This window comes from Aspergillus udagawae, assembly GCF_001078395.1.
Source record: "Aspergillus udagawae IFM 46973 DNA, scaffold_4, whole genome shotgun sequence".
NCBI classification, from domain to species: domain Eukaryota; kingdom Fungi; phylum Ascomycota; class Eurotiomycetes; order Eurotiales; family Aspergillaceae; genus Aspergillus; species Aspergillus udagawae.
The window spans coordinates 2,605,558-2,619,413 of record NW_025091267.1 but is presented as its reverse complement, the minus strand read 5'-3'; the positions used below and the strand labels follow the sequence as shown (position 1 = coordinate 2,619,413).

General features: G+C 52.0%; 3 protein-coding genes across 3 annotated transcripts; 2 read left to right on the top strand and 1 right to left on the bottom strand.

Moving 5' to 3' along the window:
* Positions 1–996: 996 nt before the first annotated feature.
* Aud_006297 (putative GABA permease) lies at positions 997–3,033 on the top strand (the record flags this gene model as incomplete). The annotated part of the gene is made up of 7 exons (XM_043291200.1): positions 997–1,093; positions 1,154–1,259; positions 1,324–1,468; positions 1,530–1,677; positions 1,740–2,272; positions 2,329–2,800; positions 2,855–3,033. The coding sequence occupies 7 exons, from the start codon at positions 997–999 to the stop codon at positions 3,031–3,033; spliced, it is 1,680 nt and encodes a 559-aa protein (XP_043147135.1).
* Positions 3,034–3,332: 299 nt separating this feature from the next.
* Positions 3,333–4,497, bottom strand: Aud_006296 (zinc-dependent alcohol dehydrogenase; the record flags this gene model as incomplete). The annotated part of the gene is made up of 3 exons (XM_043291199.1): positions 3,333–3,379; positions 3,434–3,788; positions 3,847–4,497. The coding sequence occupies 3 exons, from the start codon at positions 4,495–4,497 to the stop codon at positions 3,333–3,335; spliced, it is 1,053 nt and encodes a 350-aa protein (XP_043147134.1).
* Positions 4,498–7,382: 2,885 nt separating this feature from the next.
* On the top strand, positions 7,383–12,714 carry ino80 (chromatin-remodeling ATPase INO80; the record flags this gene model as incomplete). Its single annotated transcript, XM_043291198.1, has 4 exons — positions 7,383–7,916; positions 7,998–8,561; positions 8,622–12,441; positions 12,509–12,714. The coding sequence occupies 4 exons, from the start codon at positions 7,383–7,385 to the stop codon at positions 12,712–12,714; spliced, it is 5,124 nt and encodes a 1,707-aa protein (XP_043147133.1).
* Between the last annotated feature and the right edge of the window lie 1,142 nt (positions 12,715–13,856).

Below are 13,856 nucleotides of genomic sequence, written 5' to 3'. Positions count from 1 at the left end.
CCACGATGCTATGTATATATACTTAATGTTTTGTTATCCGATTTTCCGGTGTTTCTCTTCATCTGATTCTTCTTTGTTTGTGACTCTGCAGTCTCGGCCTGCTCATAGATGGTAGGAGCCCGGGCTCAATTGCGCAGATTCGTGTTGTAAATTGGTACTGGGCTACATTTACGCCCGTGGCTTCATATTTTGCATTTGATTGGGACTTTGGGGTCTGGAACCCTGAAGGGTGGTGCTTGCAGTTTAAGCAACAGACTTATGGTAGTAGAGGGAGTCCGACCCCCCTCTTTGTCCCGTTTTGTCCTTGAGATAAACTTTCCATACAGAGTGGAAGATATCATCAATCTTATCATGATATTGTTGAACGTACCGATAAGCCGGCAACTCTGAGCCTCGGAAGACAGGCAATCAGTTCCGAATAGGCAAAACTCGCGCTGACTTGCGCCTTTCTCCTCATCATCGCTAAAGAGTCAACTCAAGCCATCGTCAAGTTTGTGAGCTAATGCACGCTCCTGGCTCTTATCATCGCCATGAAGCGCCGAGATTGGATGCTCTCTCCGTGTCAGATTGTTTCGCTCGCGATAGATAACTAACTAATTGAGTATCAGAATCCGGCCATCGCCACTACCACAGTAACACAAAGCATTGAGTTGCTGAGATTGGCTCCTCTGACTTCCCGTGCCTTTAGCTCAGCTGTTGAACCCCCACTCAGGAGGACAATATGACGACGACATTATGGTTGAGACGATGAATACTCCTTATCAGACAGACATTGGGTGAATGCAACTCCATGCAAGGGATCCTAGGAGGTACACCCCTCCTTGTCAGAACTCAATCCTCTCGTAACTCTACCTTGGGTCGCGTGCATATTCAGATGGATATTAAATATAGATACGCCAACGTGAGATGGATTAACTTCGATGACCTTTCTTGCTAATCTGCAGCTTCATGGTCCTCTCGTATTGTTAACTCGTATCTCACTTTGTGCACCAAGTCATGGTGGAAAATACTCGAGCTATGGACGTCAAGTCCAAGGCTGCGCCAACAGTCGATCCTGATATCGCTGTTGAGTCTGGTGACATGGAGTTACTGGGTGTGTGGCATGGTGTATCATCTGCAATGAGAATATGCTGATGGATATTGATCCTTCCAGCGACGCTGGGGTACAAGCAAGAGCTTCGGCGACACTACTCCACTACCCAGATCTTCGCGGTTGCATTCAGCATCATGGGATTGTTACCCTCCATTGCATCTACCTTGTCATTCTCGTTGCCTGCGGGCCCAGTGGGCATGGTCTGGGTAAACTATTTCCATGAGTTGCAGTGCGGAATTTGGAGTGTCCCTGCTGACCAGTGACAGGGTAAGAGCTTTGGGTCCCTGTCTGTGGACGCATTCGATCAGCGGTATTGACTGCCCTCTAGGTTGGCTCGTTGCAAGCATGTTCATCTTCATTGTTGGTTTGGCTATGGTACGTGATTTGACTGTATACAGAATTGACTGCCCGGTGCTGATCGTCTGTCTTTTCATAGGCTGACCTGGCATCCGCGATGCCCACCGCTGGCGGTCTTTATTTCTGGACGCACTATTTCAGCGATGAGAAATGGAAGAACCCGCTGAGTTTTGTCGTTGGATACAGCAATACCATCGGTCTTGTGGGTGGGGTCTGCTCGATCGATTGTGCGTGGAGCCCTCCCCCGGTCTGGTTGTGTCTGAGGCATATGCTGACGTGCAGGATGTAGATGGGTTTGCAACCATGTTGCTGTCACTCGTTTCCATCGCCCGCGATGGGGAGTGGACCGCTTCCCGCCCGGTCGTGTATGCCACATACGTCGCTTGCGTCGTTGTACACGGGTTGATTACCACATTCTTTGCGCGAATTATGCCGAAGATCCAGACGCTCTGCATCGTCAGCAACATCGGGCTCGTGGTAGCAACCGTGATTGCGCTCCCTGTTGGGAAGGCGATGAATGGCGGACCCGTCAACTCGGGTTCCTATGTCTTCGGACATGTTGAAAACCTGACCACATGGCCAGCGGGGTGGGCGTTTATGCTTGCGTGGCTGTCGCCTATCTGGACCATTGGTGCCTTTGATTCCTGCGTCCATATGAGCGAAGAGGCTACTCATGCCACACGTGCGGTACCACTCGGTATCCTCTGGTCGATCGGGCTATGTGGCATCCTGGGGTTTCTGTCTCTTGCAGTCATAGCAGCCGTGATGGATACCAAGCTGGACAACGTTCTGGGGACTGCTTTTGGTCAACCGATGGCGCAGGTAAGCTTGTCAAGCCCTAAAGGACACCCGCATAAGCCCGAGCTGATCACCGCCAGATCTACTACGACGCACTCGGCAAACCCGGTGCCCTGGGCTTCATGGCCGTTGTCGCCATCGTTCAGTTCTTCATGGGCCTGAGCCTCGTCCTCGCCGCCTCCAGACAGAGCTGGGCCTTCTCCCGCGACGGCGCCCTCCCCTTCTCCTCCTTCTTCCGGCACGTCAGCAAACGCATCCGTTACCAGCCAGTCCGCATGATCTGGGGTGTCGTCGCAGCCGCTATCATCATCGGCCTGCTCTGCCTCATCAACAACGCCGCCTCAAGCGCTCTTTTCTCCCTCGCCGTCGCGGGGAACGCTCTCGCCTGGATGACCCCCATCTTTGCGCGGCTCGTGTGGGGTGGCGAGCGCTTCCAGCCGGGGGAGTTCTACACCGGATGGCTGAGCAAGCCTATCGCCGTCACGGCCATCGTGTATCTCTCCTTCGCGATCGTCTTGTGCATGTTCCCCACACTGGGACCTGCTCCAACTCGTAAGTCTTTCCTCTCTGTAGGTAATAAAGGCGTTGTGCTGACAGACTTGAAAGCCGAGGATATGAACTATACCGTCGTCATCAACGGTGCGCTTTGGGGCGGTGCACTGTTGTATTATCTTCTGTATGCGCGTAAGTTCTACAAGGGACCGCAGGCGACGGTTGGACAGTCGTCGTCTACTCCTTCGGAGACGAATCTGGAGGGGTTGGTTGGGGAGAAAGGTGTCAATTGACGAGGGTACCTGTCTCTCTTGATCACAGGATGATCGTGTTGTTTCTTGTAATTACCGGTTTCCTGTTCGAATTGGATTACATCTACTGGCGATTTTCAGGCTGGATATGCAGGTGAGTTTCAAATCGATTAGTAAATGTTAGAAACACGTCGCTTCGTTAAGTATTAATAAGCCATGACTTCCCTTGTACAATAAAATAACTCTATGTAGACTATAGGCTACTGAATATAATCATAATTAAGGATTACATCTCGGCACCTCAATTCGTCAATTGCTGCTGCGCTGCCGATCTTCGCCCTCTACTCCGGTATTTCAAGAACGTATCGACCGGCAATCTTACCTTGATCTATTACAGGGCTGTCAGTGACGGATCTCGAACGGGCATAGGAAAAGGACTAACCCATTAGCTCAAATATGCGCGGAAGATCCTTCAATGGCGCTTTCCTGAACGGCGCATGGATGAGCCCCCTGGCGAAGAAGTCGATCGCCTCGACGCCGTCCTGGCGGTTTCCTACGTAGCTGCCCTTGATGCTGATCATCTTGACCACGGTTTTGAACACGGGGGCTTTCAGGTATGCGTCTGCGGGCATACCGATCGCGACGATGGTACCGTGCGAGCGGACGTAATCCGTAGCTTGCTGGAAAGGCTTCTCCGAGACGGCGAGTAGGAGAACAGCGTGGGCGCCTAGTGCGCCCGGGGTGGCGGCTTTGACGTCCTCGACGACGTTCTTGGATTTGGTGAAGTCGATGTAGGCCTAGGCGTCCCGGGAGACGTTAGTTGGATACGCGCAGACAATGCAGGCCGTCTCTTACCTCTGCACCGAGTTTCTCGCACATTTCTCGCTTCTCATCGCCGCCGTCGATCGCTACGACTCGCAATCCCATCGCTTTGGCGTATTGCTGGGCGAGAGAGCCTAGGCCCCCTCCTGCGCCCACGATCGCGACTGTCTGCCCGGGGCGTGCGCCAGATTCCTTCAGGCCCTTGTAGACCGTGAGACCGGCACAGAGGATGGGAGCGACCGCATCGAGGGGAACATCCTTTGGGATGTTCGAGGCATGAGTGGCTTTGGCAACACAGTACTGCTGGAAGGTGCCATCGACAGTGTAGCCAGACATGGTCGCCTGGGGACAGAGAGGCTCCTCAGACTGCTTGCAGAATTCACATTCCATGCAGGATCCGTTCAACCACTTGATACCTGCGTGATCGCCAATCTCGAAGCCAGTCACCAGGTCGCCTTTGGCCACAACAACCCCGGCACCCTCGTGGCCTCCGACAAGAGGCAATTTCAGCGGGAGGGGCCAGTCGCCCTTCATGGCATGCAGGTCTGTGTGACAGACACCCGAGTAACGGATCTTGACAAGGATCTGATCGGGGCCGGGTTTGGGCACGGGGATCTCCTTGTAAACCGGTGGATTGCCCTTCTTTTCGACCACCTGGGCCCATTGTTTGTCTGGTATGGTCATGCTGACTGGTGTTCTCAAGATGCAACTGTGAAAGAAGAAACAATTGGCCAGTCAAACGAGGTAAGAATGATTTTGAAATAGCAGCAAAAATGAAAATTGTCGAGTAGGCATGACAGATTTCGCGTGGTTCTTATAACTTTCAATAATGGAGAGATTCCCATCAGTGGCTCGAGGGAGGGGAAAGTAAGAAATCAGGTGGTCCATTGTCAGGTCCGATTCAGACTGTGACGTCGTTGGATTCATCTATGAAAGGCCGAGTATTTCATGAATGACAGCAGGGACTATACAGAAGCAGGATGAGCAGGGAAGATGAGGTGACAGGCGAATGGGCCCACTGAGATGCAGGGTGAACTGCTTATTCCCCATGCTGTCCGACTGCTCGGAACGTAACGGGAAGCAGAAACGTCAGAGATCTTCCTCATCTGGAAACACACATCTGGTTCTGAAGATCAATCCAACAATTTCCAGCTTGCAGTCTGCGTGGATCTGACCATATCTACCTATCCTCGGGGCCGGTGGATGACTGTCGGACACGCAGAAGACATCACCAATCAGGCTTGCACGATCTCATCATATTAAGAGTTCGGTGTTTCTCCAGATTGCTGCAAGGAGGACTTTCCAGCCGTCAGGGTCAATGCAAGAGTCCAGGTACCATATACCTTGGGAGAATCAATGACACTTAAATCTGAACTCAAAGCTGGCTCAGCCATGCAAGAGTCTCGGAACTAACAGTGTCGGGTAGATCGTAAGATCATGAGCAAGGAGGAAGCGAATTGATGCTACAATATATATATATATATTAACTATATATATATTAACTATATATATATTAACTCAGGGTGAATAAGGGATTCAATGGCCTAATTCATGGTCAGTTGGCGATGCGATCTCCATAGTATTTTTCTAAGACTGAATGTTTTCGCCTCAGGCATGACTACGGAATGATTAGTCCTATGCGAGGAAGAGATAATACGAGCTCAGTAGCTTCCGAAGGCTGATATTACGAAATAATAGAATCAATCTAGACGTATCCTTAAGGTACAAGGATATTGAAGTCCAGGAGAATACCACGCCCATGAGATGGTCGCCAGGCCGATATACAACAAAAATACTGCGTAGGGGAGCGAATAGGGCAGGTCACAACAGTCTGTATAATTCGCGCACACAGAAGCGCCAGGGCCATGCACCTCGTAGGTGTCTTATTTCCTGTGTTTCCCCAAGCTCCGATGCATAGACGGGTGGCTGCGCAACAACCGCGTCTACTTGGATATGGTCATTGGTCCTCACAAAAATTCCATGGAAGAACAAGATGAATGCCCTTCATTGATCATCGATTTTCTGAGCAGCAAAGTGCGTGGTGTCAAGCCATTGCTGGGGTTCTCTAGTCCTTGTCCAACAGTCCATGGGAAATCATACTCAGCAAGGCCTCTGCGGTTTCAGGTGACAACGGTCATCATCCACCATCATCAGCCGTGCCTTCCTTACGTTTGGTATAACAGGCAATCTTGGTGCTCCTCCATATACCCCTGCGCGTGGTATCAGGCGATGCTTGCAACAGAGACACATCACGTCTATAGAAAGGATTTGCAGACAGTGCGGAGTATTGGGATTCTATCAGAGAATAATAATGCCACGAGTGTCATTGCGAGTGTCATTATTAGAAGAGAATCAGTTGGATTCAATCGCCGTGTAATTTATGAGCATGGCGATGATGTTTTGAGTGTAATTACCGGTATCGGACACATAGGCTTGGCATTGAATACCTTAATCTGGAGTAGTGAATATCGCGCAAGGGCAGGTTGACAATGACAAAAAGGAAGCAGACCTTCATGCTCACTGCTTTAGAGGACTTTCGGATCGTTTCTCTTTTCCAACGCTGTCCCTTGCCTGACTGCTTCATCGAAGTGCAACCTATAGGTTGGTGCTTGCAAATTCTTGGCGAGTGAAGATCCAATCGATCGGCCAGGTACCTGGGATCAGTGGCGTACGTAATCCCAATACACGTACTGCCAGGCTGTACGTGTATGGATCGCGGACAGTGCCCAAAAAAGCGACGAAAGAGGAACAAGAAGAACAAGTAAAGTGAAGAGAGGGCAGAGAGAAAAACTTGGGCAAAGGGGGGGAAAAGGCTGGAACGACCAGTTCGAAGATCCAACAGCAGCATCATTATTATCATCATTATCATTCACTATTACTTCCTTCCACCTTCGACCCTTTCTTTTCTTCATCCTCCATCTCCATCTTCATCTCTATCATCCATTCTATCTTCATCTTACCAACTACATCTCCAACTTCTCCATCTCACTTGTCTCCCTATTCCCTTGTCCACAAGCTCCGTCAGCCGCACCACAGTGTCAATTCCCGATTCGGGAGAACCACAGGCGGGTGCTTGTTTTCCATCGCATCCGAACCTGAGCCACTCTGGCGCTGACGGGAGTTTGTTGGTTTGGTCCAACATCCACAAAGAGCTCGCCTTCATCCAATTATCCCCAGAGGTTTCTGTCAAAACGGTGAGGCAACCTCTTCTACTCTCATTTGTCTCTCCCCTTATCTCCCTTCCAACTCATCTTCCGACTTCACAACCTGTCTCATATGAACTGACGATCCATTTCCTTATTTCAACCTCTAAATCCATCTCTTCTTATACCAAATCCTGTCTCGGAGCTAATTCTTCAAGCAGTTGAAATCGCCGCGACAGGTGCGAAACGCGTGATTGCCCGTCCCTTTTGGAAGATACCTTTCCTCTCTACCCCCTCTTCGCTTGGACGACCGGCCCTGTTCAATGTCCACTTGACAAAGTCGCCTTTTCGAGCTTCAGCTACCTTATCACTGCTCCTGTTGTATTCGAATATTCGCCGCCGCGTTCTCCGGCACACGCGGCCATCATGACGGGGGCTCCGCCTTACAATCCCCAGTCTCCAACGCAGCAGCCTCGTTTTCCCGTCTATTCTCCTCCGAATAAGAACCGTTCATACTATCCCAACAATGATCAATACCAGCAGCACCCTCCTCAGACACCACCGGCTTTCGCTCCACAGCCGTCACTGTCTCGGAGTCCCCATTACTCGCATGCGCCTTCTCCCTTACCAGCTACACTACCTCCACTAAATGGTGGTGCTCCTCCGCCAGGGCATCATGCGGAGCCTTCGTCGCAGTATCAGGCACATTCATCCGCAGGGACGCCGCAGTTTTCATTACCAAGGCCATACTCAGCATCGGTGATGTCCAACAACGGCGCATCTCCCTATAACCACTCCACTCCATCTCACGCCCATCCATCCGCTCGCCTGGAAAGCCTATCACAATCGCCTCCAAAGAAAGAGACAGAACCAATCTATTCCATCGGAGGAAATGGCGCTCCTGGATACTCATCATCAATGATGCGAGAGCCCCGGCCGGCTTCTCCCCCTAGGGAAACGGTATGTCTTCACTTCGACCATTACCTTAGCCAAATGTGAGATGAGTACATTTACTGAGACTTTATCTCCATTGTTTAATAGAAACATGCTCGCGCCGCCGACCCCATGTCATTCGCCAGCATTCTTTCGGGTCCGACTGAAGAGAGCTCCCCTAAAAAGCAGTCCCTTCCAGAACCCCTACCCGCCCCGGCAACCACAATAACACCCGCACCACCGACCCTTGCCGCAGTGCCAGCCACGAGAAGACTCACCCCCCCTCCAGCGGCGCACGTTCTTCCACCTGCCTCCCAACTTAAAGTTAAGGAGCCGGAACCCATCTCTGCCACAGCCTTGCCCCGACTTGAGAAAAAGCCGAGCGCTGAAAAACGTCGTCGGAATGTGGAACAAGAACCCAAATCCGCCGAAGCGCTTCCTGTCGCATCCGCTAACGGTACTTTCGAACCGACGAAAGCCTCTCGAGTCTCCAGCCGCAAGACATTAACCGAACGTGATGCCGAAACCATCAACAAGATCATCGCGGAGATTGACAATGCCGACAAGAGCGATGTTGAGTCGCCTGGCTTTGAGGCAGAGTATGAACGCTACATCGTGACGAGCAAGAAAAGGGCTTTGGATGCGGAGAAAGCCGAGGGCATCAGGCGCAAGGTAGGCCTCTAACTTACATCTTTCCACATCTGAAATCTCAGTGTACTAATACAAAGACAGCGTCGCCGGCACGATTTCCTGGTCAAGCTCGGTAAAACTTTTGAGAAGCAGGCAAACGCGGGAGTGGATCGATTCCGGGTCGGAAACGAAGCGTCGGTCATTGCTGAAGTTCAGGCGAAGGAGGTCCAGGATGAAAAGGAACGCAAGAAGGACATGCAGCGGAAGCGGCGGCGTGAGAATACGGTGCGTTTGGAAATGCAGAAGAAGCTTGAGGCAGAGCGCAAGGCAAATAAGGCCAATGATGCCGCCGAGAAGGCCAAATTCCTTCGCGAAGCTGAAAGGGCCCAGAGAAAGATCAAATCGACCAAGCGAGCTCTTGAAGGTGTCACATCGCCGGAGGAAATCGGAGAGGTCACGCCGCTCGCTCCTAACCTGGAAGGAGGCACTACCAGCTCATTTCACATCGGTCGCAGCTCCCCGTCGAGGCGCAAGTCTGGACGCTCGGGAACCTCACGGCCGAAGAAATCCAAGGAGCAGAAGCAGGCCGAGAAGGATGCGGCCGAAGCTGCTTATGCTGCCATGGAGAATGATGAGCCCTTGCCTATCGCTCCCAAGGAAGATCCGAGGAAGGAGACACTCAAGAAGGAGGCCAAGGGTGCACGTTCCAAAGAACCCACGCCTGCGCCCGTATCCACGTTCGATTCGAAGGGTTACAATCAGATATATGAACAGATCTGGCGGGATATTGCCCGGAAAGACATCCCCAAAGTCTATCGCATCAAGACCCTTTCTCTCAGCACGCGTCAGGAAAACCTGCGGAAGACAGCTCAGCTTGCCAGTAAGCAGTCTCGCAAATGGCAAGAGCGTACGAACAAGAGCATGAAAGACACGCAAGCCCGTGCCAAGCGGACGATGCGTGAAATGATGTCCTTCTGGAAGCGCAACGAGCGCGAGGAGCGTGATCTGCGTCGTCTCGCCGAGAAACAGGAGATCGAGTCCGCCAAGAAGGCAGAAGCAGAGCGTGAAGCCAATCGTCAGAAGCGCAAGCTGAATTTCTTGATCTCCCAGACTGAACTGTACTCTCACTTCATTGGCCGAAAGATCAAAGGTGCCGGAGCAGATTCTTCGGGGGATACCGCTGTCGACGCCTCAGATGAGACCATCCAACCTGGCAAGGCCCAGAACCACACCATCGACCTGCCGCCTAGCGTCGCCGACGTGGGCACCAAAGTCACCAATTTTGAGGACCTGGATTTCGACGCGGAAGATGAGACGGCTCTGCGGCAGGCGGCCATGGCTAATGCCCAGAACGCCGTCAAAGAAGCTCAGGAACGAGCACGTGCCTTCAATGCTGAAGAGAACCCGATGGCTGCTCTCGACGAGGGTGAACTGAACTTCCAGAACCCCACGAGTTTTGGCGATATCGAAATCTCACAGCCTAAGATGCTTACGGCCAAGCTCAAGGAATACCAGCTGAAGGGTCTGAACTGGCTTGTCAATTTGTACGAGCAAGGTATCAACGGTATTTTGGCAGATGAGATGGGTCTGGGTAAGACCATCCAGTCTATATCGGTCATGGCGTACTTGGCTGAGGTTCACAACATCTGGGGACCGTTCCTGGTCATTGCGCCAGCATCGACACTGCATAACTGGCAGCAGGAGATCACCAAGTTTGTTCCTGATATCAAGGTGCTGCCTTACTGGGGTTCGGCGAAAGATCGCAAGGTCCTCCGGAAGTTTTGGGACCGCAAGCACATCACTTACACCAAAGAGTCAGAGTTCCATGTCCTTGTGACATCGTATCAGCTTGTCGTCCTCGATTCGCAGTACTTCCAGAAAGTCAAGTGGCAATACATGATTCTCGACGAAGCCCAGGCCATTAAGTCGTCTCAAAGTTCGCGGTGGAAGAACCTGCTCGGATTTCACTGCCGAAACCGTCTTCTGCTCACTGGTACCCCGATTCAGAATAACATGCAGGAATTGTGGGCCCTTTTGCATTTCATTATGCCGACCTTGTTTGACTCTCACGATGAATTCAGCGAGTGGTTCTCCAAGGACATCGAGTCTCATGCTCAAAGTAATACCAAACTTAACGAGGACCAGCTCCGGCGTTTGCACATGATTCTTAAGCCATTTATGCTTCGTCGCGTGAAGAAACACGTCCAGCAAGAACTTGGAGACAAGATTGAGAAGGATGTGTTCTGCGACCTGACGTATAGACAGCGGGCCTACTACGCCAACCTGCGGAACCGCGTCAGCATCATGGACCTCATCGAGAAGGCCGCTGTTGGCGATGAAGCCGACAGCACGACACTGATGAACTTGGTCATGCAGTTCCGGAAAGTCTGCAACCATCCCGACCTGTTCGAGCGGGCAGAGACAAAGTCACCGTTCTCGGTCGGACATTTTGCAGAAACCGCCTCGTTCGTCCGCGAGGGACAGAACGTGGATGTCCGTTACTCGACGCGTAACCTGATCGAGTACAGCCTACCGCGCCTTTTATGCAGCCCTAGCGGTCGTGTTGACGTGGCTGGGCCGGGCAATGAACAGGCTGGTTTCCGAGGCAAATACCTGCAGCACCTGATGAACATCTTCACCCCGGAGAATATCAAGCGCAGCATCGACGAGGATGGTGGCTTTTCATTCCTGCGGTTCGCCGACACCTCCATCAATGAAGCGTACGAGCAGTCCCATATCGGCGTCTTCGAGCGGGCGGTGCGCCGTCGTGGCCAGAGCAACAGACTGTCTCGCCTGAATGTCATCTACAATGACGATGACGAGCAGACAGCAAAGTCTGTGCTTCCTCATTCCCTCTTCAATATTGTCCAGCGGAACGATCAGCAGGCTGTCCGCGACGTTACCGTGGAGGGCTACATGCGGGATTTAATGAATGTTTCTGAGGCGACGTTCGAACGCGGAGGCCTAGATGTGATTGAACCCTGCGCGAGCCCTGCCGCATCGGCGCCTCCGATCACCATTTCCTGCTCTGGTCAAGCGGCCGTCAGGGAAATCCAGGGTGCCTTCTTCAACGTCTCCGTTCGTCATGTCCTCTTTAGCACGCCTTCTAGACAGATGGAGCAGCAGATCCTTGAGAAGAAGTTGGACCCCGCCCCGTTCTCGCTCCCACCCATGCTGCCGAAGCCGATATCCACCAAGGGGCGGTACACGCACATCGAAGTTCCATCCATGCGGCGTTTCGTCACCGATTCGGGCAAGCTGGCCAAACTGGACGAACTTCTACGCGAACTCAAGGCGGGCGGTCACCGTGTGCTGCTGTACTTCCAGATGACGCGCATGATCGACCTGATGGAAGAGTATCTCACCTACCGCAACTACAAGTACTGCCGCTTGGACGGAAGCACCAAACTCGAGGACCGTCGTGACACCGTGGCCGATTTCCAACAACGGCCCGAGATTTTTGTGTTCCTCTTGTCCACCCGTGCCGGTGGTCTGGGTATCAACCTGACTGCCGCTGACACTGTCATTTTCTACGATTCGGATTGGAACCCGACCATTGACTCGCAGGCTATGGATCGAGCGCATCGTCTCGGCCAGACCAGACAGGTGACCGTCTACCGGCTCATCACGCGCGGCACCATCGAAGAGCGAATCCGCAAGCGAGCCCTGCAGAAAGAAGAGGTGCAGCGCGTTGTCATTTCGGGCGGTGCGGCCGGCGGAGTTGACTTCAACACTCGCAACCGCGAGAGTCGGACCAAGGATATCGCCATGTGGCTGGCGGATGATGAGCAGGCCGAACTGATTGAGCAGAAGGAGAAGGAAGCTCTAGACCGCGGTGAGGTGTTTGGGGCTGGCAAAGGAGGCAAGAAGGCGGCTCAAAAGAGAAAGAAGGATCTTACGCTTGACGACATGTATCACGAAGGTATGGCGCGACTCCCAATCCATTTTCCATTGACGATATGAAGCTTACTCTTTCTTTTCTACTACAGGAGAAGGAAACTTTGATGATATCAGCGCGAAGCCTTCAGGTGCGGCAACGCCTGTATCAACTGCGGACAACATTGGCACGCCCTCGTCGACACCTGTTCCCAAGCGAGGACGAGGACGTGGCAGCGGCAAGGGATCGTCGAAGCGAGCTAAGACGACCACGGAGCGCTTGCGATTGATTGATGGTGATGGTGGACTGGAAAGCTGATGTGCACAAGACATTATTAGGTACCTACCCGCATGACTGAATGGGGCTACGGCGTTTTTTGAGAGACTACTGTGATCTTGATGGATTTGTGCTTATTGTTCGCGGCAGCTTATGTTTCTGCCTTGTATTAACATGTCAACTTTTGTTTCTCTAATCTACCTGTCACTTTTCGTGAAAGACGGCTGGAGGGGATGATGTGAGATGAAAAGCAAAGAGAGATAAGCTGATTGAGGTTGACGAGGCGATAGACGAGCATGCGCCTGTATGCGGCTGGTTTTCCTGCACCTGTTCTTCTTTTGTCCATTCATTATTTTGTCCTGATTGGCCATACGGTTATGACTTGGGACCCTGATCAAGAGTGGGGAAAATGTGCGCTTCTGTGGTGTACTCTTCTGGGGCCATGATTTGCCACGATGGATGCTGGGATGGGCTTCAGCTGAAGTGAAAGATTCTTCCTTGCTTGGGTTCATTCCTTGGGCGACTACAAAATCGTAGTGTATGAGTTCATGAAAAAAAAGTCGAGGTCATCATCATATGTCGTATGTTACGTTGCACTCCGAAGACGGACAGAAATGTGAGGAGACTTCTTCCTCGGCCACCGTGGAGGATTCCGAGGATATGCCGCGGGTGTTCCGTTTACCGTACTTTACCTTATGTTACCATATAACCCACCTTTCCCCAGTATCGGATCATACGGCAACGGTAATTCCGTAGCGTCTACAATCTTCATTACCAGCCAATCACCTGCCGCGTATTAGCAGCCACTCGCGAGGTGCATTTTGCCCGAACAGGATTAGCGGCATGGTCTCCCCCCTCCCCCGTCGGTGGCTGAGGCACCTTGAGGCAATGAGGCAACGGTCGAGTCACACATTGGCTTTTAGTCATCGTCCAGGTTCTTTTTTCTCGGTTTCTGCGACTGTTCTGCCCTTATACTGGGCGGCGACTGGATCCAATCTCCTGCTTCGGCGTCTGGAAAAGTAGTGTCGTCTGAAAACCAGACTACCCCGGTCTATTTATCCCTTTCGTATTTCTTTTCTCCCATTCATCCTCCCCTCCCAATTCGACCTTTTGCTTGTTATCTACCTTCCGTCTCAACACCACAAAACCAATTCTTGCCTCGATTGAGTCTCTGCTCGCTCGCT